At 39.5% G+C, this 23340-nt stretch overlaps 2 protein-coding genes across 2 annotated transcripts in view; one reads left to right on the forward strand and one right to left on the reverse strand.

Annotated features, from left to right (window-relative positions):
• Positions 1 to 2261, forward strand: part of LRRIQ4 (leucine rich repeats and IQ motif containing 4) — a 26709-nt gene extending 24448 nt beyond the window's left edge. Inside the window, exon 7 of the transcript XR_007951598.1 lies at positions 4 to 2261. The gene's annotated coding sequence lies outside the window, so the exon portion shown is untranslated. The remainder of the gene's footprint in view (positions 1 to 3) is intronic.
• On the reverse strand, positions 400 to 17906 carry LRRC31 (leucine rich repeat containing 31). The gene is made up of 8 exons (XM_051983149.1): positions 17764 to 17906; positions 13789 to 13956; positions 10778 to 10945; positions 10429 to 10596; positions 8293 to 8460; positions 6046 to 6213; positions 5485 to 5652; positions 400 to 3403 (listed from the first exon to the last, which is right to left on the reverse strand). The coding sequence occupies exons 1-8, from the start codon at positions 17858 to 17860 to the stop codon at positions 3072 to 3074; spliced, it is 1437 nt and encodes a 478-aa protein (XP_051839109.1). The 5' UTR covers positions 17861 to 17906; the 3' UTR covers positions 400 to 3071.
• Between the last annotated feature and the right edge of the window lie 5434 nt (positions 17907 to 23340).

Consider the following 23340-nt stretch of genomic DNA (forward strand, 5'->3'; position numbering starts at 1 on the left):
CAGGTGCCGTGTTCTATTCCCTGAGTCACCAGCCGCCCGCAGGACAGCCTGGTAGGATACAAAGAATTCTGGCCATGGATTCTGAAGACGCAGGTTTGGACTCTACTTCTACCACTTCCTAGCGAGGTGACCTCCGTCTGCTGGGCCTCTGGGCCTGCAGAATGCCGAGGATGGACCAAATGAGCCCCGAGGGCCCGGTGCATGATGCAGGGTGACGGTCTGGTACTGAGGCTGGGGGGACTCCAGACTTCTTGGCAGAATCTCCGGTGCCTGGAAGCAGGGATCCCCTTACAATACCACCCCCACAGCAGTTATTCACTCCTCACTTGAAGACACCCAGTAACGGAGGAGCCCCTGCTTCCAGGAGCTGCTCATTGTATTTTGGGACAGTTCCGCTAATAAGGTTTTTTATATCTTTATTGACATTTTTAAAAGTTCAATTTTGTTTTCAGTTTTGATTTTCTTCCTTCTCTGCCCATCAAAAGCAAAAGAAGCAAACCCATTATGGATAGGAACAATTAAGCAAAACTATCCCCTGTAGCAGATTAGCCTGCCCTCCAAGCGCACCCCCTTTCTGTCTGGAGGAGGGGAACATGTTTCCTCACGAGTCCTCTGGAAGGCAAGTGGATCTGGGATCCTTCTATGTGGATGTTCCCTCACTGGTGCAGATCGCCACCCCTCCCTGTGAACCCATTCTTGTCCGTGTCCTCCATGGGTTTTCCATAGAAGGTCTGTTTAAGGTGCTAGGGGATTCTCTCACTTTCTCTTGGCATTGTGAGGATGACGGGACCACATGGCCTGTCCACCATTTATCCTTCTCTCTCACTGTGCCAGCGGCTCAGTATTATTGGTTATGTATTCTTTGAGGAAATCCTTTACCTTCCTCTTCTCCTTTCTGGTTCCTCCTTATGGATGCACCTGGCAGGCTTTCCATTTCTTTCTTTCTAAGTAATTGTGTTCAGTTTTTTAATTATATCTGATTCTTTGTGACCCTGTGGTCCACAAGATGGCAAAGATATGGGCCTGGAATGCTTTTTCCTTTTCCAGCGGATTAAACAAACAGATTAAGTGACTTGGCCAGGGTCACATAGCTAGTATGTGTCTGAGGCCAGATTTAAAATCAAGTCTTTTGGACTCCAGGCCCGGTGCTCTGGGTCCACTGAGCCTTCTACCTGCTGACTCTGAGTAATTCTCATTTTTAATTCTTCAGAGATTGTAGTATTCCATTATGCTCAGTCATACTAAAAACAAAACAACAGTCAGCAATAGGATGTTGGTATTAGAAACATGGACCAATTCTGTGTTTCAGGGGGTGGCTCCCTGGGAGGAGAAAGAAGAGGAATATGGAGGAAATTTAGGTGATTCAAAAGCAAACTATATTAACATCTTTCAATATTATAAAAGATATAAATGTGTTTTTACAAAATGGACCTTTATCTCTGTAAGACGTTTGGAGTCATTAAAGAAACTTTCCAATTTATGAAAGCCACCCAGCCCTCTCTCTTCTGCCCATTTAATTCTGGACCCAGTTATTGTTCACTTATAGTGTTTATCCAAGCTATGTGAACTGCCAGAAAGACTTTTTCAGCTTCTTATTTATCTGTGTGTCATAATTTTGACAACAGGGATTCCTCATCCACTTTGTTTTCTCTGTGTGGATAGTTTTCATCGTCTCTAACTTAAATCCATCTCACTGAATCTTCTAGTCATGTTCTTAGTTCTGTCCTATGGGAACAAATAAAACTCATTCTCCTTCCACATGACAGTCCCTGGCATTCATCTTTGAAGTCAGTAATCACATCTTTTCTAAAGGTATCTTCTTCTCTGAACTAAAATCCTCTGGTTTTTACCATAGATGGTTCTTGCCATCCTAGTCCTTCTCCTTTGGATGCCCTCCAGCTTGATATTTTTTCTAAAATGTGCTATCAGAACTGACCTCAAAATAGGTCTGGTTTGAAGATGGCAGAGTATGTGGCAAGACTCTCACCTTCCCTAGTCTGTTTTTATTAAATCGAATAGTCTTTCTGAGAGACAGTGTATTATTATTGAAAGAATAATCCATGTGGAACCAGAAAACCAAGGTTTGCTTTAAAAAAAAAAATTCTCTGCCTCAGTTTCCTCATTTGTAAAATGGGGATAATAATAATATTGAGCATTATTGAGAAGACTGAATGAGGTAATGTATGTCAAATACTTTGCAAACCTTGAAGTGGTACATAAATATTATTATTACTGATAATAATCACTCTATTAGGATATTTTAAATATTTAAAATTAAAATATTATTAAAATTTAAATATTATCCTTATTTTATAGACAAGGAAAGCAAAGCTGAGGGAGTTTTAAAATGGATTGCTTAGGGTCCCACCATAGGATTAAAATTCAGGTTTTCCCTGGGTATAGTGTTTTATCCTCAGAGCCACATGACTGCTAGTTAAGAAATGACAATCTTTCCTCCGATTTGTGCATCACTTGCTGGTCCTGAAGTCTGGAGGATTCAGGGTCAAATCCTTCCTCTCACTAGAATAAGCGACCAAGGATAAGTCATCCAGCCCTGAGAGCCTATTTTTCTATTTAAAAAAATTCTATAAAATGTCACACTGGGAAGGCCATATCTGTAAGGCGCCTTGTAAACTTCGGAGTGTGTGTATATATGTTAGTTATTATCATTATTACATGGTGCGCTTTTCTCCTGCTCCTTCAAAGATTCCCTCTTCTCGGGCCTTAAGTCCAGTTGTAAAAGTTCCAAAGTTGTTTCTAACCTGGTTGAAGTGACATCATCACCTTCATTATGGACAGACAGGGATAGTGTGAGCCCTGAGAAGGACCCTAGATCAGGAATCAGGAAGCCCGGGTCTGATGTCTGAATCTGCTTCTTATTAGCTCTGTGGCCACTTCACTTCTGAGCCTCAGTGCCCCCATCTGTAAAAAGGCAGAAGAAGGCTTGCATGTTGTTGCTCCCAGAGTCAGTATGAGCAAAGTGCTTCCTAAACCCCAGGGCCATATAAATAACAGTGATTTATTCTTATAATAGAGAAGGCTTCTTTTTTTAAGCCCTGGGACAGCAGGCGTCACTGGAAACCTCCATAGTCAAAGTGGATGCTTCTTTTGTGATCACGGTTGAAATACTCCAGGTCTTCCTCATGGGGCGCTGAGATCCTCCACCTTTGGATTCCCAGTTCAGAGAGCCTGGGCAGTTTGGTCAGGCCATCCAGCAGGTGTCCAAACCACAGCCCACATTCCCGGAAGCTGGCTGGCCGGAGGCTGATATCCAACTCGGTCAGTTCCTTTAAAAACAGCACATTTTGGCTAAATATGGCCCAGCCTTCGTCTGAAATGCTGTCATTGTAACTCAGATCCAGCTGTTGCAGTTTGGTTAGATGGCCAGTTTGTATAACAGATGCTGAAAAACAACAATAAAAAAGCGTTGTGAACTTGGGGAGGGGCAGAGGGGCATCAGGAACACGTGGGGTCAAGTCTGGCCTCTGGCGCGTGTACATTATGACACTGGGCAAGTCTCCTCATCTCTCAGGGCTCCAGTAGTTTCTGTGCTGCTTTAAAGCTCTAATCTTGGTCTTATGGGAAAGTCACAATAGTCTGTGTATCAAATATTTGCCAAAATGGTTAATCCCAAAAGGGCCATCCTGATGGAAAGATGAGAAGGATAGACAGGAAGGATCCCCTACACTACTACATGCTGGTAACAGCGTCATGACTTTTGACACTGTTGAGTGAAATCCAAAAGGAATCAGGAAGACTCAGACATGACTGAAATGACTGAACAGCTGTGTGATAAAGACATCATTGAAAGGAATTTGTTCACTTCGATGGCCTCCTCTTGGAATGGAGGGGATGGAAGGCACTGGCGAAGATAAAAACCTTTCCTGGGATGATAATGTAGTTGATATCTTATGTATGAACTGCTCAAAGCTATGAGGAATAACCCAAATCCCCAGATTCACAAAAGTTGTTACTTGGGAAATATTTATACTTTGGGGCAGGATTTTCTAAAGAAGTTGGAGTCCATCATAAAAAAGGGAGGATAGACTATGGAAAATGCAAAGACACTTCTGGAGAACAAAATATTGTCCTCTTCGACGCCCATGGGACAGGTTGTCAATGAATATAGTCAGAAAGGACCCAGTTCAACTAGACTGAAGAATTTGAGGGTCATCCCCTAAAAAGAGGGATGTGTATTCACATCTCTGTAATTAAAGGCTCCACTTTTTCCTTCTACTTGGCTATCACCTCAGGGTGGTAGGAAATTAAAGATTAGTCCACCAAGGCTCCACATTATTCTGCTGCAAGCACTGGCCACTCCTAGTTCACACTAATACCATACCCTATGACTCAAAGGCTTCCTCCAGGATAGTGGTCATGCCCTTGAAAAATAATGAGCTGAACTGGGTCCTCTCTGACTATATTCCTTGACAACCTGTCCCATGGGTGTCGAAGAGGACAATATTTTGTTCTCCAGAAGTGTCTTTGCATTTTCCATAGTCTATCCTCCCTTTTTTATGATGGACTCCAACTTCTTTAGAAAATTCTGCCCCAAAGTATAAATTTATAAGTTACAGGGATAAAGCACTTAGGGAGAAGGACAGGGCCCACACAAGTTAAATGAGATCCAGAGCGCTTATAAGGTGTTAGAGGTGGTGAGAGTAGCCATTTGGATACAGGTATAGAAATGCAAAATAAAGCTCTTCAGATCTACTCTGGCCTTCCAGTGTCATATCAGGGGAGGTTCTAGGGTGATCTTCATAAATCCAGGAGCAAGATAGAAGTTAAAAGGAATTTATCATTCCAACCCAAATATCAAGCTAGCCTGGTGGAGTTCCTGCTGAGGTTGAGAGAAACAAAGGAGTCAGAAATACAGATTTGAGGGATTCTTGCTGTGATGACTGGATGGGGCTATGGATCTGACTCCTAAAAGATCTCAAATTGACCTGTGAGGAGCTCACAAAAGAGCTATGTGCCTTTTGGGGAAAGAAGTCATTAAACTATAATTTAACAAATAAGCAGTAGATGGCAGTAGCAGAACAGAAGGTATCAGCAGTGCTTTCTTTCAAGGCTGTCTTTGCTGTTTATTTTAAACAGATTGGTTTATCTTTATAAAAATAAATTGGTTAAAGATGAAAGCCAAGTAGTCTGGGAACATCACCCATTGCCCTGCCAGCCCTTTCCCCAATTCTATTTATTTCTCTGCATATACCCATCACAAATATCAGATATATTGTGAGTGATACAAGCGCAAACTGTCTCAGTCTTAAAGCTAGCAGGGACTTTAAAAGTGTTTTATCATAAATTATAAACCCTTTTGCTGATAAGGACTTGAGAGACTTGTTCAGGGGCACATAGAAAATAAGCTGTGGAGTCAGGAATCACATGTTGTTCTTCGAGCCCACCCTCAGCACTATTTCCAACTAATTTATTAGAAGGTAGACTCGAGGTACCAGGACCTCATTGTAATAGATACATACATACCCAGGAGAGCCATGTCTTCAGCGATCAGGGAGCAGCTTCTCAGTCTTAGCACTTGGAGGGCAGCTGAAAGCTTTAGAGTTTCTAAAAGCAGATTTAAGTTTCCTCCAACATACTTATTCCAAGAAAGGTCAAGTGTCTGCAGGGCAGGGAGATACATGGAGGCTTCAGCTGAAAAGATAAGCATAAATAATTTCTGTTGTCTTGGAGAAAACAAAGGAGTCAAAAACACAGATTGGTTCCATTATAGTTCCAAAGAAAAACAAATAAAGCTCGAATTGAAGAAATGTGCTGTGCTTTAACAGGTATCTCTGTTTTCCCTTTTCAAATACTTGCTCCAATTCAAAGTTATTTATTTTGATTTAAAAATATTAGGAAAATATCAAGATAAGCTTCAAATATGTAGGGAGCATGGGGGACAGTGGCAGGAAGGGAACACTGTGATAGAAGGACAGTATCCATTTTCAGTGGGATAGGACTTATGAGGAAGAAGAGCATGCTCACATCAGAAAAAAAGCTAGATTTCCTCTGCCAGGCAAGTCTGTTGGGCAAGAGTTCCCTTACCAAAAGCTGTGAATGCATCCTTTCCTAATGCGCAGCCATTGATGATTAAAGTTGTCAACTCTGGCAAAAACCGAAGCCTGCTGAGGAGATTTTCAGAGGAGCTGCCTACTTTCTTATTGGCCGATAGATCCAATTCCCGGAGACTGGACAGTAAAGGGATCACCTGGGCTTTTAAAATATCACAGAGTGACACACTCATGAGTGGGCTTTAGATGAGCATTGACTCTAAGGTTGGAAGTTCTTTAGAATTTTCTGAAGGATCAGATCAAAGAAATCACCATTAATAATAACAATTAATAATTAATAATTCTGCACTGAGAGTTGGGAAGATGAACTTTATTTTTATCTTTTCCAAATGTAACAGGGTGAGATTAAGATAATCTTTCCAACAATTTTTCCCCTGATAATGTGTTTATTAGTGATGATACGATAAAGGTAGATACTCCAAATAAAATTCTCATAATAATGCTGAAAACCAATATTCCCTATTTCTTAAATCATCCTTTTTGAAGAATAAAATGAAAGCATGACCAGGATGCTTTTTATCTAGAGTCACTTGTTATGACCCTAGTCAAGTCACTGAGGCACTTATTCTATGCTTCAGATTCCTCATCAGTAAAATGAGTTTTATCTCAATGGCCTCTAAGATTCCTTCCAGTTATAAATATGTGACATTTTGAAGTTTCTTAAGCTCTCTGACCTGATGACTTCTTAGATCCCTTCCAAATATAAAATTATCACCCTATGATACAGAGGCATAATGTAGGTAGAAGAAGAAAAGGGAACAAGCATTTATTAAGCGCCCACAATGGACCAGGCACTGTGCTGTGTTCTTTACAAATATTATCTCATTGGATCCTTGCAACAATCCTGAGAGGTAGGGGCTATCATTATCCCCTTTTTACAGATGAGGAAACTGAGGCAGACAAGATTAAGTGACTTGCCCGGGGTCACAGAGCTGGAATCTGAGACCAAATTTTAAGTTTTTCTAACTCCAAGCCCCAGGACCCACTACACCATCGAGTGTTAGAATCATGAAGTCCTGGGTTCAAATCCTGCCTCTGATATTTATTAGTTATATGGCCCCAAGCAAATTACTTCAATTTCCAAACCTGCAAAATGGGGGATGGTCCTGTAGCACCTTCCTGGCCCATCCTGAGATGAAGCTCAAATAGCAGAGTGTATGCAAAGTGCTTTGGGTTCCTTTAATCTACATTGTCTGATGCATATTCTCATAGGCACATGCTCTCTGATTTCTGTTTGGCCATCACATTGAAGAAAATGGCTATCTTTGCTAAAATTAAAAAAAAAACTCCCACTCACACACAATCTTCCCCCAATAATTGGGCTTTAGATTTGAAGTCAGGAAAATCTGATTCAAATCTAGCCTCAGATACTATAATCCTGGGCAAATAACTGAATCTCAGTCTGCCTCAGTTTCCTCATCTGTAAAAATAAAACCAACAATAGCACCTATTTCCAAAGATGGTTATGAGGATCAAATGAGATAATATTTGTAATGTGCTTGGCAAAGTTTAAAGCACTACATAAATCACAGCTAAATAGAGAAAGAGAAAAAGGAAGGATAGAGAGGGATTAGGGAGAGAGAGGGCCTATGTAGACAGAACAAAGACAAACTTCCTCCTATAAAGTTTAAAACTAGGAGCTTTTAATCCACTCATCCTACAGAGAAGGAAATTGAGGGGAAGTGGTTTGTGTTAGGTCACATAGGCAGTCAGGGGCAGAATAAGATGCAAGCCCATCTTGACCAGAGATGATTCCAAGTGAATACCCTTGCCTCAGGATCCCGCCGGCCCACCCTGCATGCACTACCCGGATTGCTGCTTGGGGCAGAGGGAGAAGGAAGCTCCAATGCAGAACTGGAATCGTGTGGTCAGTGGCTTGTGTTTGTAGAGCTCCTCCTCAGCTCTTTTTTAAAAATAGCATTTTTTTTCTTCCAAATACATGTAAGGATAGTTTTCAACATTCTCCTTTGCAAAACCTTGTCTTAGAAACTTTTCTCCCTCCTCTCCCCCTCCCCAAGACAGCAAGCAATCTGATATAAGTTAAACATGCGCAATTATTTTAAACATATTTCCATATCCATCATGCTATGCCAAAAAAAAAAAAAAAAAAAGATCAAAGGGGAAAAAACACAAAAAAGAAAAAAAAAAGCAAACAACAGAAAAGGTAAAAATACTATACTTTGATTCATATTCAGTCCCCATAGTTCTCCTCAGCTCTTACTCAGAGATGCTATATCTTCTTCCAATAAGGAACACTGGTGAAGGTCCAAAACTTGGAGATACTTCAGATGAGCTAAATGGGCGGCACAGTCTTTAAACCCTCCCCCAACCTCCTTGTTGCTGGACAGGTCCAGTGTCCTTAACTCGGGCAAATGGCCAAAAGCAGCGCCTACCAAGAAAAGAAGAATCCCTTTCTGACTTCCAGCAGATGGTGAGAAAGAAAAAAAATTTATCTGGTTCCTCGTGGCAGAAGGGCAGCTGGGAACCTCTTGCTCTTAAGACTTCATTGAGAACTTCCTCCCTTACTGTGCTCTGTCTGCAGTGACTTTTTATTTAATTCTCTTGAATCCTAAAACCAAATAAAGCCTTCCCAGAAGCTTTAATTCTCTGACTTCAGGTTTGCTCAAGCCAGCTTGGGAGGGACACAATTGTTGGGGTGCCGGGCAGGGTGATTCGAGGAAGTTCTTACTGGCAGACAATGGGTTTGACCATCTCTAAGGCCCCTGTTAGTTTATATCCTACAGGTTATTTTGTTAACTTCATTTCCTAGGGGTCATTTCATACTAAACTTCTCTAGCTGGAGTATGAATTTTAACCTGAGGTAGACAAGGGGGGCAGCTGGATGAGGAAATGGAAGTAGTCTAATGTGATCTAAGACACTGGGCAAATAACTTAACCCTGTTTTCCTCAGTTTCCTTATGTGTAAAATGAACTGTGGAAGGAAATAGAAAACCATTGAAGTATCCTTGCTAAGAAATCCCCAAAAGGGTCAGAGAGAGTAACACACAACTGAAATCACCAATAAAGAACAAGAATCACCCCCCAACTTTTTTTTGGCCAGAATTGACCCCATTCTTCCCACTATTGAATAACAATGACGGACTGGACCCATGATTTCTGGGGTATGGGAGCTGCTGATGAGGAGACCCTTTCTCCCAATGCAGATTGGCCACTGCTCTGCCATTTAAGGAGTGGGACTCTTCAGATGTTGAATGTCACACCCAGGGTCAAAGAGTATGAGCCATAAGCCATCCTTGACTGACTGACTCTATGGTGATAGTGGATTGCCTCTCTGTAGCTAAGTACCTGCTCCCCAGATTGTGTCCCTCCTGGATGAGCCTCTTGAGCAACTCTGAATCCTGATCAGGGAGATGTGGGTTAGTTATTGGATTCAAGGGGGCCAAAGAAAAAGTGGCAAGACTCAGTCATTAAGCTCTATTTGCCTCAGTTTCCTCAACTGTAAAATGAGTATAATAATTTACAATCTAATTCCCCGAGTTGTTGTGAGGATCAAATGAGATAATATTTGTAAAGCATTAGTGCCTGGCACATAGTAGGTGCTATGTAAATGTTAGCTACTATTATTACATAATACTATTGACAATAATATTTTTTTGAAAACAACAAGATTAGAAAGGCTCAATACCTTTGACTCGCTTAATAATGAGGATAGCATTGTTTTCCCAGACATTTACCTAATTTTCCTAAATATCTGTTGTGTTAGGTGCAAGGAATAGGGGGAGGACCAATGATTTCACTGGTACAGGAGACTCACTTCCTTCCCAATGCATACTGACATTTTCTCTATAGCTCAGACCCTCAGAAAGTTGCCTAAAGTCCTGAGAGATTCAGTCCTTGCCCAGCATCCCATAGCCAGTATGTATCACAGGTGAGAGCAGTTCTCACATTCAAGACTCTATCTACTGGGTCACTACTTGGCAAAGTCTTCACTAAAGTCTTCTTGGGATGCTTCCCTCTGGTGTGGATGTGACTCTGGGTTCCTGACTGATATACAGAAAGCTTTTAATAAATGCATATTGATTTCTGAAATTTATGACCTTGGAACATGAGCTCTGGCAGGTCCAAACATGGACCCAGGAATGGCCTGCATATCTCTTGTCCAAGGTTCAACCTCACTATGGTCCGAGATGCTCATCTCCAGGTGTGACAAGTAGAGGGCAGGAGGGTGTAGGAGAGGAGGATGTATATTCCTCCCATGGGAGACAGCCTGTGCGATGGCCTTTAGGGAGAGATTTGAGATCTGGGAACAATTGCTGGGAATCTCAAACTTCAAAGGTCATAACTTCTTTGAAGGATTCCAGGTAAAATAAAAAACAATTCTGCCAACTTAACTCACCTAAAATCTGGATGCTGTCTTGAGTTAATCCACAAGTATGTAACTTTAACACTTTCAAGCATGGAGTATTTTTCAGCCCTTGCACAATACTATTTAGACTACAGCCAATGTTTTTATTTATGGAAAGATCAAACACTTCAAGATTTTGCATCCGGGGTAACACCTGACCTGGAAAAAAGGTGGGAAACATGGATTATGGAATTAACTGAAATAAAGTGATAAGCTAATTATGCTTTTGCATTCAGGGAAGAAGAGCAAAAACCTACTGAATTTCTTTTAACAAGTTACCTAATACTGGGAGCATTCCCATTATTTTGCCTTTGGCTCACTTTTCCCAAGGGCTACTTACCTACAGATGCTGAATCTTCTGCTGTGAGGTCACAGTCCATCAACTTTAGAATTTGTACCTTGCTCCCCTCCTGGATTCCCTGGAGGAGCCGGCTCAGGTTTCCTCCCACGTTACTGTTCCAGGATAAGTTGAGTTCTTCTAGGTCTGGGGTAGTTTTAAGGATTTCTCCTGTAAAAAATGGGGCATGAGTCCAGATCAACCCAGTATTCCATACAAATTGGTAGGAAAATGGGAAAAGAAGCCCCCAGGAACTCAGTTGTGTCCTTTTTTGAGTTGCCAGGATTAAAAGTGAGGCAGGGCATTCTGTTGGCCCACAGAGGGATTTAACCCACTTTAACGCCATGGAGACCATGCTTAGCTGAGCCAACAGCATATTAGAAATGAATAGCCTGACAGCAGTACAGTGCAGGGGTTGGGGAAAAGTCTAGAGAGCATATTTAGAATGTTCCTGGCCCAACCAGGAGAATAGGACATGGAGAAGGCAATGGGACAGTGAGGGATCCCTAGGCCTGGGTGGGTGAGAGGCCAAATGGCTTTAAAAAAGGACTTCTCAGCTGCTAGAGTTGGGGTAGTGAGGAAAGAACAGAGGGAGCAACAAGGCAGACAGATGTTTCCTTGATGAGTAGAGGTCTTTTTAGCAAAAAAGAACTTGTAAACCTATGAGCCTATGAGGGCTCTAAAGAATATAGGACAGTAAATAGAATAGATCTGGAGCATGGTATCTCACCAGAGGAGGGCAGACAGAACTAAGTAAATTATATGGGTACAACGAAGGGTTCTGGTGCCTCCATTAGATGGCATACAGGGAAAAGGACCCTTCTCTTTCCACTTTCTCCCTGGGACATCTCATCATTTCCATAGCTTCAAATCTCCCTTTCAACCACTCAGAGGAAAATCTCACAATACCTAAAACACAATTTATTTAAAAATTATCTCATTATCTATTTTCTCTAAATAATTTCCTTTACTCTTCTACTTCTTAAGACACCATTCTTATCCCACTCACCCAAATTCAAACCTTTGGACTCATCCTTAACTTTCCCCTTTCCCTCATTCCTGATATTCAGTTAGTTGCTAAACCCCATCTCCCCATTTTTCAGCACAGTGGGTCTGTCTCATCATAATCATCTCCAGTTGTCCTGATTGATATATTGCCACTTGATCCATATGGCTCTCTAGGAGAAAGTGAGGTTGGTGATTTTGTACAGATTCCCCCTCACTCCAATCCAATTCACTTGCAAGTCATGTTATCACCTCTTTGATGTCATGATCCTTTTTGAGAACAAATGTCTTCTAATGTTTATTATTATCAGTGCCATCAATCTAAGTCAAGACCTGGTCATGGCTCACTTGACAAAATGTAAAAGCCATCCAACTGATCTCATTGCTGTCCATTTCTTCCCTCTCTAATCAAACCACACACCTCTTCCAATTTAACCATTCTAATTCCTAACTGATCCTGTGACTATCCTATTGAAAAATCTTCAGTATTCTCCATTGTCTACTAAAAAAGGTCAAGATTCCTTACTTGGCATCCAAAGCTCTTCACAGTTTGGCCACAACCTACTCTTTCAAATTTCCCTTTCTATTTTCCACACAATAACCAAACAGTACCCCTCATTATTCCCCCAGTTATCCTTTTTCTGTTGAGTTTTGGTTAATTCTCCCTTAAACCAAAAGTATTCCTGATCGCCAGCTCTGCTTTTTAAAACCATTACTTTCCTCATTTCATCTTATCCTTTTAAGCATTGTGTTCCAATTAATGTAGCTAGCTTGTTATGTTTTGTTATCAAAGTTCCATCTCCTAACTGTGGCAATAAACAGGTGAGTTCCATGTCTGTCATGAACTTTCTTTTTAATTCATTCACTTAGAGGCCCTCCCTTACCAAGAACCACTTCCCACACAAGATCTTTATTACTCTTCCTTGTACCTATTAAGTCCTTTATAGGTTAATTCAAGGAGAAATCATTGGAAACTGCACCATTGGTCCACAAGTGGGGACAATGTGCTCTCTATCTGGTACATAATAAGTGCTATATAAATGCTTGTTATTTACTATTATTTACTCATTTATATTGAAAAATATTTTGTATATTCTTTAGAGACAGCATAGAGAGATAACTAGTCTTAAAACTAGTAAGACCTGAATTCAATCTCTAATACCTCTTTTTTTCTTTGAAAAAAAAAGAGGAGAACATGAATACAATAATCTTTATGTATAGACACATCCTAACAAAGTGATCCTGGTAAGTCACTTAATTTTTCAGTGTTCTGGGCAATTCTTTTAAGACTCTTAAGTTACAGACAGTTGTGATTGGCAGAGGGAGTTTCCTCTTCATTCCCTACATCAAGAAAATAGTTACCATCTTGTTATACTTCATATTTAATTATCCATATTGACATTGTAATCCACCAAGACAATATAAGTTCCCTGAAGGCAAGAATGAATTCATTTTTGTCTTTGTATTTCTAGAACCTAGCACAATGTTTGGCACAGAGCAGGTGTTTGTTGAATTAACTTGAGCTGTATACCCTGCTCAGATGTCATCTTCTTTATGAAACTTGCTTTATTATTCTTTCAACCCCCAGTATCTTGTAGGTTCCTCTCCTATGCAGTCTTCAAATGTGTATTTCATTGTATTTCTTTCAGCTATTTCCAATTAGAATAAAAACTCTTTGAATAAAGAGATCCTGTCTTTTTCATTGTTGACTTTCTTCCAATGCCCAAAACAGTGCTTTGTTTAATAAACAGATGCTTAATACATTTTTCCTTGATTTCAATCCGTTATTATTGTAATTGTCATTAGGGAGAGAAATTCTGGTAAAAGCATGGAAAACATTCTAAATGTTTTCCTCCTCGTTTCTGGGGACGATTATGCAAACATTAAAAATCTGTATCTGATTTCAGGTTGAACTATCCCTGATTGAGAATTTCCCATATTCTTCTCTTTCAAGAAAACATGTAAAAAACAAAACAAAACAAAACAAAAAAAGAAAATATATATCATACCTAATGCTAAGACATCATCGGTTGTGAGTCTACAGTTGTTCAGTCGGAGGATTTTCAACTTGCTGATATGATGAATTTGTAACATGGTGGGCTTGAGAGCTCCACCTATGAAGTCATTCCAGGAAACATCCAGTTCTTCCAGGTCTGGAAGAAGAGGCAATAAAGCAACTAGGAGGAAATAGAAAGCAACAGGAATGGGCAACAAATTCAGGGGTATCACGAGACAGTCATTGTTCAATTATGATTGTGTATATATGTGTATGTATATGTATATATATATATACTGGACTAGATTGATCTTATTGATTTTTTTGAACTGCCTTTCATAATTTTTTAAAAATTTTTTGTGAGAAGGAGTTACTATAGGCAGGCTGGGGGAGGAATACACTAGGAAGTGAAGGTGATGATATAAAAACAAAAGATAAAAATTTTATTTAAAAGAGTGCTTTTTATTGTTCATTGACTTTTTTTTTGTTTATATATTTTGCAATGAAAGGTAAAGAAAGAAGGGTGGGGTGTACTTTTATTTTCTGTGATACAAATAGTATGTTTACTCTGGATTGAATACCTTCGGTAAATATGCATAATGGTATATCCCTCCAGAAGATTTGTATGCACAAGACCAAGATACACAGTGACTAAAATAATGTAATTGAAAACAACAGTAAAAGGCAGCTTCACTTCAAAAAAATGTAATGGCCAATTTTGATTCCAGAGAAAATGTTGAAAAATACTTGCCCTTTTCTAAGTATAGAGAAGTATAGAGGCGAAAGACTGTGAGACAGGAAAATGTCAAATGTGGTTGTATTCACCAGCCAGTTCCCTATTATGCTATCATATTTGGTCACTTTTTTAGTTGTTTTTTAAAAAAATATATGCATATATATTTAAGAATTTGACAAATATCAATAAATATGACATCGTCATATATATATATGTAGGATCCCTTTGGTCAAGGATTTGGAATGAATAAAAATGATGATAGTGAATCAGAGCAGAAAGTTCCAGTGTTCTCTGATTCCAGAATGAAAGGACTATGACTGTATCTGAAAAGAGTCTCCCTTCTCCTAAAGGATGGGGAGAGGTGAGAAGTAAGCAAGTGCACCATGGGGAAAATGAGGAATTCCAGCAGTACTGGAGAGAGAAGCAGCGGGGCAGATAATGTGAGTAGGCAGAGACTACCTTACACCCAACATCACAGCCTCCTCCAACAAGCGGCTTTGGTCGGGACAATCTGGGAAGGAAGGAGAGGAGGACATTGTAACTCCCACAGAAAAACTGTGTTTTGGGCTGAGACTAAGCTGGATAGAACCATGCAGAGTGCAATGAGATAAAGAACTTGATGGGTTCTCTATTTCCATACTTTGCCTCAGTTTGCTCCAGAGAAAGAGTTGTTTGGAAGAGTTCAACGAGGTGGGGGAGCAGGGCACAGAAAGTGCTGATAATCTGGGCCCAATTCAAGACAATTGTGTTTGGGAATGGAATCAAAAGGGACACTTACAGAATATGTAATAGTTAATAATAAAAGGTCAACTTAACCATACTCTTAGCATTGACTCAATGGAATATAGCTTCTTCAACTGCTGCCGTGCTGGGACCATTTCGGGTTGGAGGGGGAGCACCTTGGGCCTTCACATGGGCTGGATTTGTTCCCACCAAGGACTCAAGTCTAACTTCTCTAAGTCAATTATATATCAAACATAGTATCAATTACTTTAATGGAAATTCTTGACTAGCCTACAAGGCAGGACAGAGCTGCTGCTGATACAGTGAATAACTGGTTTTCTTGTTCACAAATAGTTCCCTTCTCCTCCCCCCCTGCAAAAGAAGCTGTATTCTTTCTATTTATGGATGTATTACTTGTTATTTTATATCAAGATAGACACAGAATTTGATCAAATGAATAATCCTTAGAGGGAAAAACCAACATCACCTCTCTCATTATCAAGCCTCAGATTTAGACCAAGCAGATATTAATTGCTGATAATGCTCTTTTTATTCCATAGATAGTTAAAAAGCCACACATGGGGCTTTTTAGCACAATTTGGGGCGTAGATAGAGCTCCAGTTTATCCATTCATTCTGAGAATTGCTACTAGCCACTCTTAGAAAATGATAGTTAAAGAAAAAAAAGAATATTAAAAAACAAACAAAAAGATAATTAAAAAGATAAAAGAGGATTGAATATGAAATGAATATTACATATACATACACACACACCCATATATATATATGTATATAAATGTGTATCTATCTATATATACATAGGATTTAACCTGGTAAGAATACCAGCTCTGCCTATCCATGTGCCCTTCTGAATTTCCTTTTCTTCTCTCCTGTGTATTTTTAAAATGTTTTATTAGTTGTTTGACTTTTTTTTCTTCATCAATCTTACTCTTCCCTCAAATTACTTCTCACTCCTCAAGACTTTCTTTGCAACAAATAAGGTAGTGAAGCAAAATAGATCCATATATTGGAAGTCTAGAAATGTAGGTCTCCTTCTGCACCTCTAGTCCATCTCTGCCCTGGCAAAAAGCAGGTAGCATGATACATCATTGTTCTCCTGGGATCAGGGTTGGTCATTGCATTAATCAGAGTTCAAGTCTTCCAAAATTTTTGTTTGTTTGTTTGTTTACAACCAGCATTGTTATTGTATATCTTGTATTTGTGGTTTTGCTCACTTGTCTTTGAATCAGTTCATAAATTTTCTTAGATTTTTCTGAATTCATCCCTTTCATTATTTCCTTATTTCCTTTCATATATCCCTTTCATTTACTTTAGTGGAACTGCTTTTTTCATTGTAAGAAAGTCTTCAAAGAATGTGAGTAGAAAGGCTGACAATATTATATTAGCAAATAATGGATATTAATAACAAAAAGCATCCAAATTCCAAATAAAATCAAAAGGTTAAAACAATGTAATGCTTCCTTCAATAGGAACAGTGACTCTTACGCCATAGTGATGGAGAAAAATTATAATGTTATAGCAGAAAGAATACTATCATAGGAGTTGGGAGATCTAAGTTCCAGCCTTAGCACGACCACTAATTAACAGTATAAATTTGGATCAATTGCTTCCCTTCTCTGGACCTTAGCTTCCACAAATGTAAAATTAATAGGTTGAACTAAATTGATTCCAGCTGTGATATATGAGTTTATAATATTTAATTTTTAAATTGCTTTTCTATGGAACTATAGGGGTCCTTATATGAGACTATGAAGGGATCCCTCTCCCAGAGAGCTACTCAGATCGTATCCAGTGACAGATACTGTTTTGGCTAGTTTTGATGAGATTCCTGCTAAAGTCTCCTTCTCCTTTGCAGTGACACAACACTTTGGTAAAATAACAACAAAAACACCCCTCACAAAAAAGCAAACCTAACTGTGTTCTTTTCATTTGTAGATACTACATCATTTCCATTTCAGGATAGACACCGAGTTTGGTTAAATGAATAATCCTTGGAGAGAGAAAGCAAGGTCATCTTTTTTCCCACCCAGGCTCAAATTTAGGCCAAGCAGATGTTTCTTGCTGATAATGCTACTTTTTACTCCATGGGTAATTAAAAAGCCACACATGGCATGCCTTCAGGGGCGAGGCAGCGCTCCAGTTTATCAGTGTATTCTGAGGACTCATTTAATCTGTAACAACAGATGTTGTCTATGGAGCAAGAGGCAATTAAGAACTGGATGATACCACCAAGAGGAGACAGAAACCAAAGGAGACTTTTTAATAAACTCAATGAAAACTCTTTGAATCTAAAATATATATATATAGAAAGAGAGAGACAGACAGACAGACTAATTGGTAATTATAATTAATATATTACATATGACATGTGATAGATTATAATAATACAAATATTATTATTAATCATTTTAGAGATGGGGAAGCTGAGGCCCTGATAGACTTCAGTGCTTGACTCTAATCCCCAGGCTGTAATGTTAAATTTTAGCCCTTTTCTCCTGTATATACCCACCAAGTTCAGCAGCATCAGTGGATGTCAATCTACAGTTGTTTAGATCAATGCTTCTACTGTTGGATTTCTTTCCCAGCTTCTTCAGGAACTGTTCCATCTTAGCTGTTTTGGATTCTAAATCTGTTTCTGTACCAAGTGACTGAGACTCTACTGTGACATAAAAATAAAGAAGGATTTGTAGTTATTGAAAGATCCATTCCTTCTCTCCAGTAGACACCACAGCATCGTACTGTGCAAAGTACGAGAGTAATACCAATAATAATTATACTTCGAAGTTTCCAAATTGCTTTAAGTTTACAGCCTCTTGGACCCTCTCACTTGCAAATGCTCACAAAGTTAACCTAAGTTTTAATTACTTTGCTAGCAAAATCCTCTATGCCACAGCTCAAAAAACCCCTATCAATGAATTTACATTTAACTAGAAAGCTCTAAGACACCATTTGTACAAAAGCAAAGGCATTTGATGAAGTAACAACACAATACGACTACTCTTCAGTTTACCATTGTCCTGCCCCAAACAACACAAAACTCCAGATGTGGGCTGACCAGGACCAAGTCCACTGGGAACTTTGCTTCCCAATTCCTGGGAGCTAGACCTCTTTAATGCAACTCAAGATGGACAAACAGAATAAAATTTCACTGATTATCAAGCTGCTTCATTTTAAATCAGGAGTTCTTAACCGAGGGTCCATAACCTGGTTCTGGATAGATTGTAAAGAATATGTAATCTTCTGTAGGAAAAATAAAAGGATATCACTGTTTTTGCTAATTTGTAAGTGAAATTGAGAATTTCCTTCATTTATATAAAAATATTATTTAGAAAAGGGATTCATGATCCAATTCTCCCTGTGCAACAAGAGAACTGTTCGGTTCTGCAAACATATATTGTATCTAGGATATACTGCAACATATTTAACATATATAGGACTGCTTGCCATCTAGGGGAGGGGATGGAGGGAGGGAGGGGAAAAATCGGAACAGAAGTGAGTGCAAGGGATAATATTGTAAAAAAATTACCCTGGCATGGATTCTGTCAATAAAAAGTTATTATAAAATAAAATAAAATTTTAAAAAAAGAAAAGGGATTCATGGGCTTCACCGGCCCTTCATTTGGGGTCTATGACACCAAAAGGGTTAAGGACCTCTACTGTCAAGAGACACTTTCTTCCAGCTTCAAAAGCCCTTCATTTGGGGTCTATGACACCAAAAGAGTTAAGGACCTCTACTGTCAAGGGACACCTTCTTCCAGCTTCAAAACCAAGATGCCCTGAAAGAACAAATTCCAACAGATATGATTTAAATTCCTCCATAGTTATAAGATGGCTTCCAGAATTAAGTTGTCATTAAAAACAACAGCAATATAAAGTTAGTCAGAGGTAACCTGTTTCTGAGGTTTGTAGTGTCTTGGCGTTGGTCTCAGTTTTAGTTGTAATCCCGGCCTCCGCCTCCATCTTCTTTTCAGGTTGAGAATCGGTCGTTTCCAACTCACTGTTCTCCTTTTTAAGGTCATTTTGGGGAGGGTTGGGTTTAGAACCTTTAAACAATCTGCTGACCAAATCTCTCTGGGACTTTTCCTTTTTCTCAGAGGTTTTTTTCTTCTGTAGCTGATTCATGAATAAGTTAAAGGGGGATTTTTTCAAGCTGCTTCCTTCTGGTTTCTCCTTTTTGGATTCTGAGAGAGAGAGAGAAAAATAAAGATACTGTCTAAAAGCTTTAAGTCATCCATCCCCCAAGAGCCAAGCTTCTGTCCTTCCACCATGTTCTTCCTTCATTTTTATCACTAGTATTGTCTGAGTCAAATAAGGATGTAATTAATGCAGGCTCTGGGAATCAGGCCTGGGCTGGGCTTGACCATATCTAAAGCAAACTTCACTAATTCCTAATGTTGCATCAATTGTCACTGATCCTAACCTGGTCAAGGTCCATAAGTCTTTTTTAGAGACACTCCTCAGTCCACCACATCCACTCTCTGAATCTCAGTTTCCTCATTTTAAAAATGAGTAAGTTGACCTAGATGATGGTTTCCGCCAGCTCTAGATCCAGAATCCTAGTTAGCAATCAAATAAAAAAGGTAATTTTTATGAGCTTAATATGTTTAAAGTATTAGGCTAGGCAATGCAACCATTGATTTTTATTTTCACCTCACTTCATCTGTATTGATGTTGGGAGAGGGAATGGCCAATCTTGAAAATCTTGGGGAAAGTCCTGCAGACTTTTTTAATTCAAAAAATAAAAATCACACACACACACACACACACACACACACACACACACACACACACGCACGGAAGGAAAAAAAGCTTCTACATCCAAATCCAGTTTTTGAGGAGTTAAAAGGAAATGAAAAGGTGTACCAGGATGTAGTTCTATTTACAAGGGAAACCACACCCATCTAACCTGTGTCCAGGGCTATGATCTCATTGTGGAGTGGAATGAAGGTGGATCCAAGAAGGCTGAGGAATTTAGGCTTAAAAATATGGATTGGCAAGGGGGGAAATTGAGCCAGAAATGGAAGCAATTAAAAAGAAAAAAAAAGATTAAAAAAATGAATGGCCACTCATAATAATGATGGGATGAATAGGGAAGAAAAGGTTTCTGAAAGTCTGGGGAAACAATCATCCCAGAATTTCTGAGCTGGAGGGGATCTAGTTATGGAGTCAATGCATCTCTGTTTTTCCATTCGTAAAACAAGCAGGAGAAACTAGATAATATCTAATATCTCTTCTGGCTGTAAATAATATAAGTATTCATGGATACCTCCCATTTACCTGTTCTTTTTCCTCCCTTCTTCTATCCTAGTGGATCAACAGTTATAACTTTATAGAAAGGAAAACTGAGACATAAAGAAAAAATATTTTGTCTAAAACCATACAATTAGGAAGGAGTAGGGGGCATAGACCATCAGGCACCCAGACTCGTAAAAATGCTTTTTCAAAGACAATGTTAGCAAGTCTTTATATAGATAATTAGACTAACAATAATCACTGACCTTTCTAAAGTATTAACAGCTTGTAAAGTACTTTTCCTTGCAGAAACCCTGTAAGAAGATAAATCAGGTATTGCTAGCATGATTTTCCCTTTTGCAGAAGTGAAAACAGGAATATTATTGAGGAAATATATGACTAAGAAAATAGAATGGACTAGCCATAAGAAGTGAGTATGAGATAATTGGTCAGTATGAATATTCCATTGGTTTTTGTTCAGTTATTTCAATCCTGTCTAACTCTTCATGATCTCATTTGGGATTTTCTTGGCAAAGATACTGCAGTGGTTTTCCATTTCTTTCTCCAGCTCATTGTACAGAGGAGGAAACTGAAGCAAACAAGGTTAAGTGACTTGCCCAGAATCATACAGCTAGTAAATGTCTGAGGTCAGATTTGAACTCAGGAAAAAGCCTGACACTCCATCCATTGTGCCACCTAACTGGGTGCTGAATAGGTTTTTTCCCTATATTGAAAAATTCACAAATGCGAAAGAATGGAAAAATACAATCTTGTAGGATTACACACATGATGAACTAGCTGGCAGATGTTTGAGGTATGTGTGTATATGTGCTTTGTGTAATCCTACTTGGCTCAGTTTATTTTCTGTGCTGACCTAGTGTTTCTTGCCGATGAAATAGCACATAAGCAAATGCAAAATTCATGTTATCCTCAAATTGTTCTCTAACACACCAACTATATTGGAACTAATTTGCATTTTGAAAACAAGTGTTATTCCAGAATGGACATATATATTGTATGTGCTTAGTTACTTGCATATTGTTTCCTCCTCCTCCTCCTTCTCTTCCTCCTTCTCTTCCTCCTCTTCGTCCTTCTCTTCCTTTTGTGATTATAAGTTCTTTGAAGGCAGGAACCATATATTTGCCTTTCTTTGTTCTATAGAACTTAACAGTGTCTGGCCCATACTAAAGTGCAAAATGAAGAAAGCAGGGCAGGAGAATGATACATGACTATGGTGGAAAGAGTACTAGATTTGGAGATAAAGAGGACCTGAGTTCACATCCATTTTCTATTTCTTGCTTGTGAGACCTGCTCACTTCCCTTTTTTGATCTTCAACTCACTAATCTGTAAAATTGGGGAAATTAAACTCTGGACTTTCCAAAACATTTTCCAGTTCTAAATCTCAGATCCTATCAACACATGATGAGACACAGCCTTTTATTATGTAGAAAGGTGGAGGTCTATAGCAGCAAATTGCCTCCTCCACTGTCAAGCTCAGTTCCAGCAATTTCCTCCCAAATAATATTTGTTACAAGGGAAAGTTCCATGACTTGGGCCCTGGAGTAGAAAGAATGTTGAAATCACTGTGGTGTAAAAACACTAACAGAACATATAAAAACCCCAAAGAGAGAATATTTCTGCTATTTTGCTTTGTTTTCCAGAAATAAAGTGCTAGAGTTTCAGTAGACAAGCTTTTTGATGAGACAACATCAAGAATGCTTTAATCAGTAATTTTCTTTGCACAGAACCCATTGTTTTGTCTCTGCCTTTCTGTCACACTCTGTCTTTCAGTCTGTCTCTCTCTCTCTGTAACAGGCAGAGAAAAGTGACTTACCATTTTCCATTTTGTGGGTGAGGTTAAAATGTGTCAGCGATTCAGTAAGTGTGGTTTCGGGACCGTGAAAAATGCCTATCCCAGCTTGTGGGACGAAAGCACGCTTTCCGAGCGGCTTGTCTGAGAGAGAATGAGTTCCAGGATGTTCCCTTTCTTCCCAAGTTCGACCTCAGCAGCTCAGTTCCTAAGCCACCAGGCTGTATTTGACCTGTATCAGCTGGGCCCCAACAGTCTGACTCATACCTCTAGCTTTGGAATAAAGACAGAAGGTGTGACTGCATTCAGCTCCTGAAAGTGGAGCTTCACGGGAAGTCTCCTGACTTTTATTGGAAGGTGAGGAAAAAGTGGAACCCCGCCTTCCCCTCCCGGAAGTGACAGGGAGGGGTGGCTTTCCCAGCTGCCAAGACCTGCCAGGGATGGGGTGGACCTGGTTGACCCATGAAGCTGAAGTCCCCAGGATTTCTGAGGGCTGCCAGAGAAATGAAACCATTCTCCCATTTTCCACCTTGCTGCCAGCCTTGAGAAGGCAGGGAACCGCCATGAGTCCCATCAGGCTCCTTTCTACTAGGAGCTGGGCAAATAATGGGCAGCAGCAGGTCATTAGGACAATTGTACTCTTGTTGAAAGAGGCAGATGGAGGAGGAACTGAAGCGGATAAATGTAATAAGTATGATTGCACCTGCAAGGAGTGAGCCATGTGAGGGAGTCAGAAAGACTTGGATAAATGATGCAGAGAAACTATATACATACTCAGTGACTAAGGCCATACAAAAGATGGGAATGCTGGACCTCAAGACAAGAAGGCCCCAGATTCAAATCCTACCTCAGAGACATAATAATTTATTAACTGCATGACTCTGGGCACAGGTACTTAACTGCTTTCTGCTTTAATTTTCTCATCTGCAAAAGGGGAATGATAATAACTTACTTCTCAAGATTGGGCCCTGGAATCCTTGTCCTTTATTCTGTGGTTCAGGGTCCCTTGGACTTATGCTTACAGCTTCCTCATTGCTGATGCT

Source organism: Antechinus flavipes, chromosome 3 (assembly GCF_016432865.1).
Source record: "Antechinus flavipes isolate AdamAnt ecotype Samford, QLD, Australia chromosome 3, AdamAnt_v2, whole genome shotgun sequence".
NCBI lineage: Eukaryota > Metazoa > Chordata > Mammalia > Dasyuromorphia > Dasyuridae > Antechinus > Antechinus flavipes.

What these genes read in the sequence shown, in the direction of transcription:
- LRRC31 (XM_051983149.1), bottom strand. Translation starts at nt 17,860, where the DNA reads ATGGAACAGTTCCTGAAGAAGCTGGGAAAGAAATCCAACAGTAGAAGC. An exon ending in AGAAGATATAGCATCTCTGA is followed by an intron (nt 6,214 to 8,292) that starts GTAAGAGCTGAG and finishes ATATTTTAAAAG; the next exon opens with CCCAGGTGATCCCTTTACTG. An exon ending in GGATGCATTCACAGCTTTTG is followed by an intron (nt 5,653 to 6,045) that starts GTAAGGGAACTC and finishes TTATCTTTTCAG; the next exon opens with CTGAAGCCTCCATGTATCTC.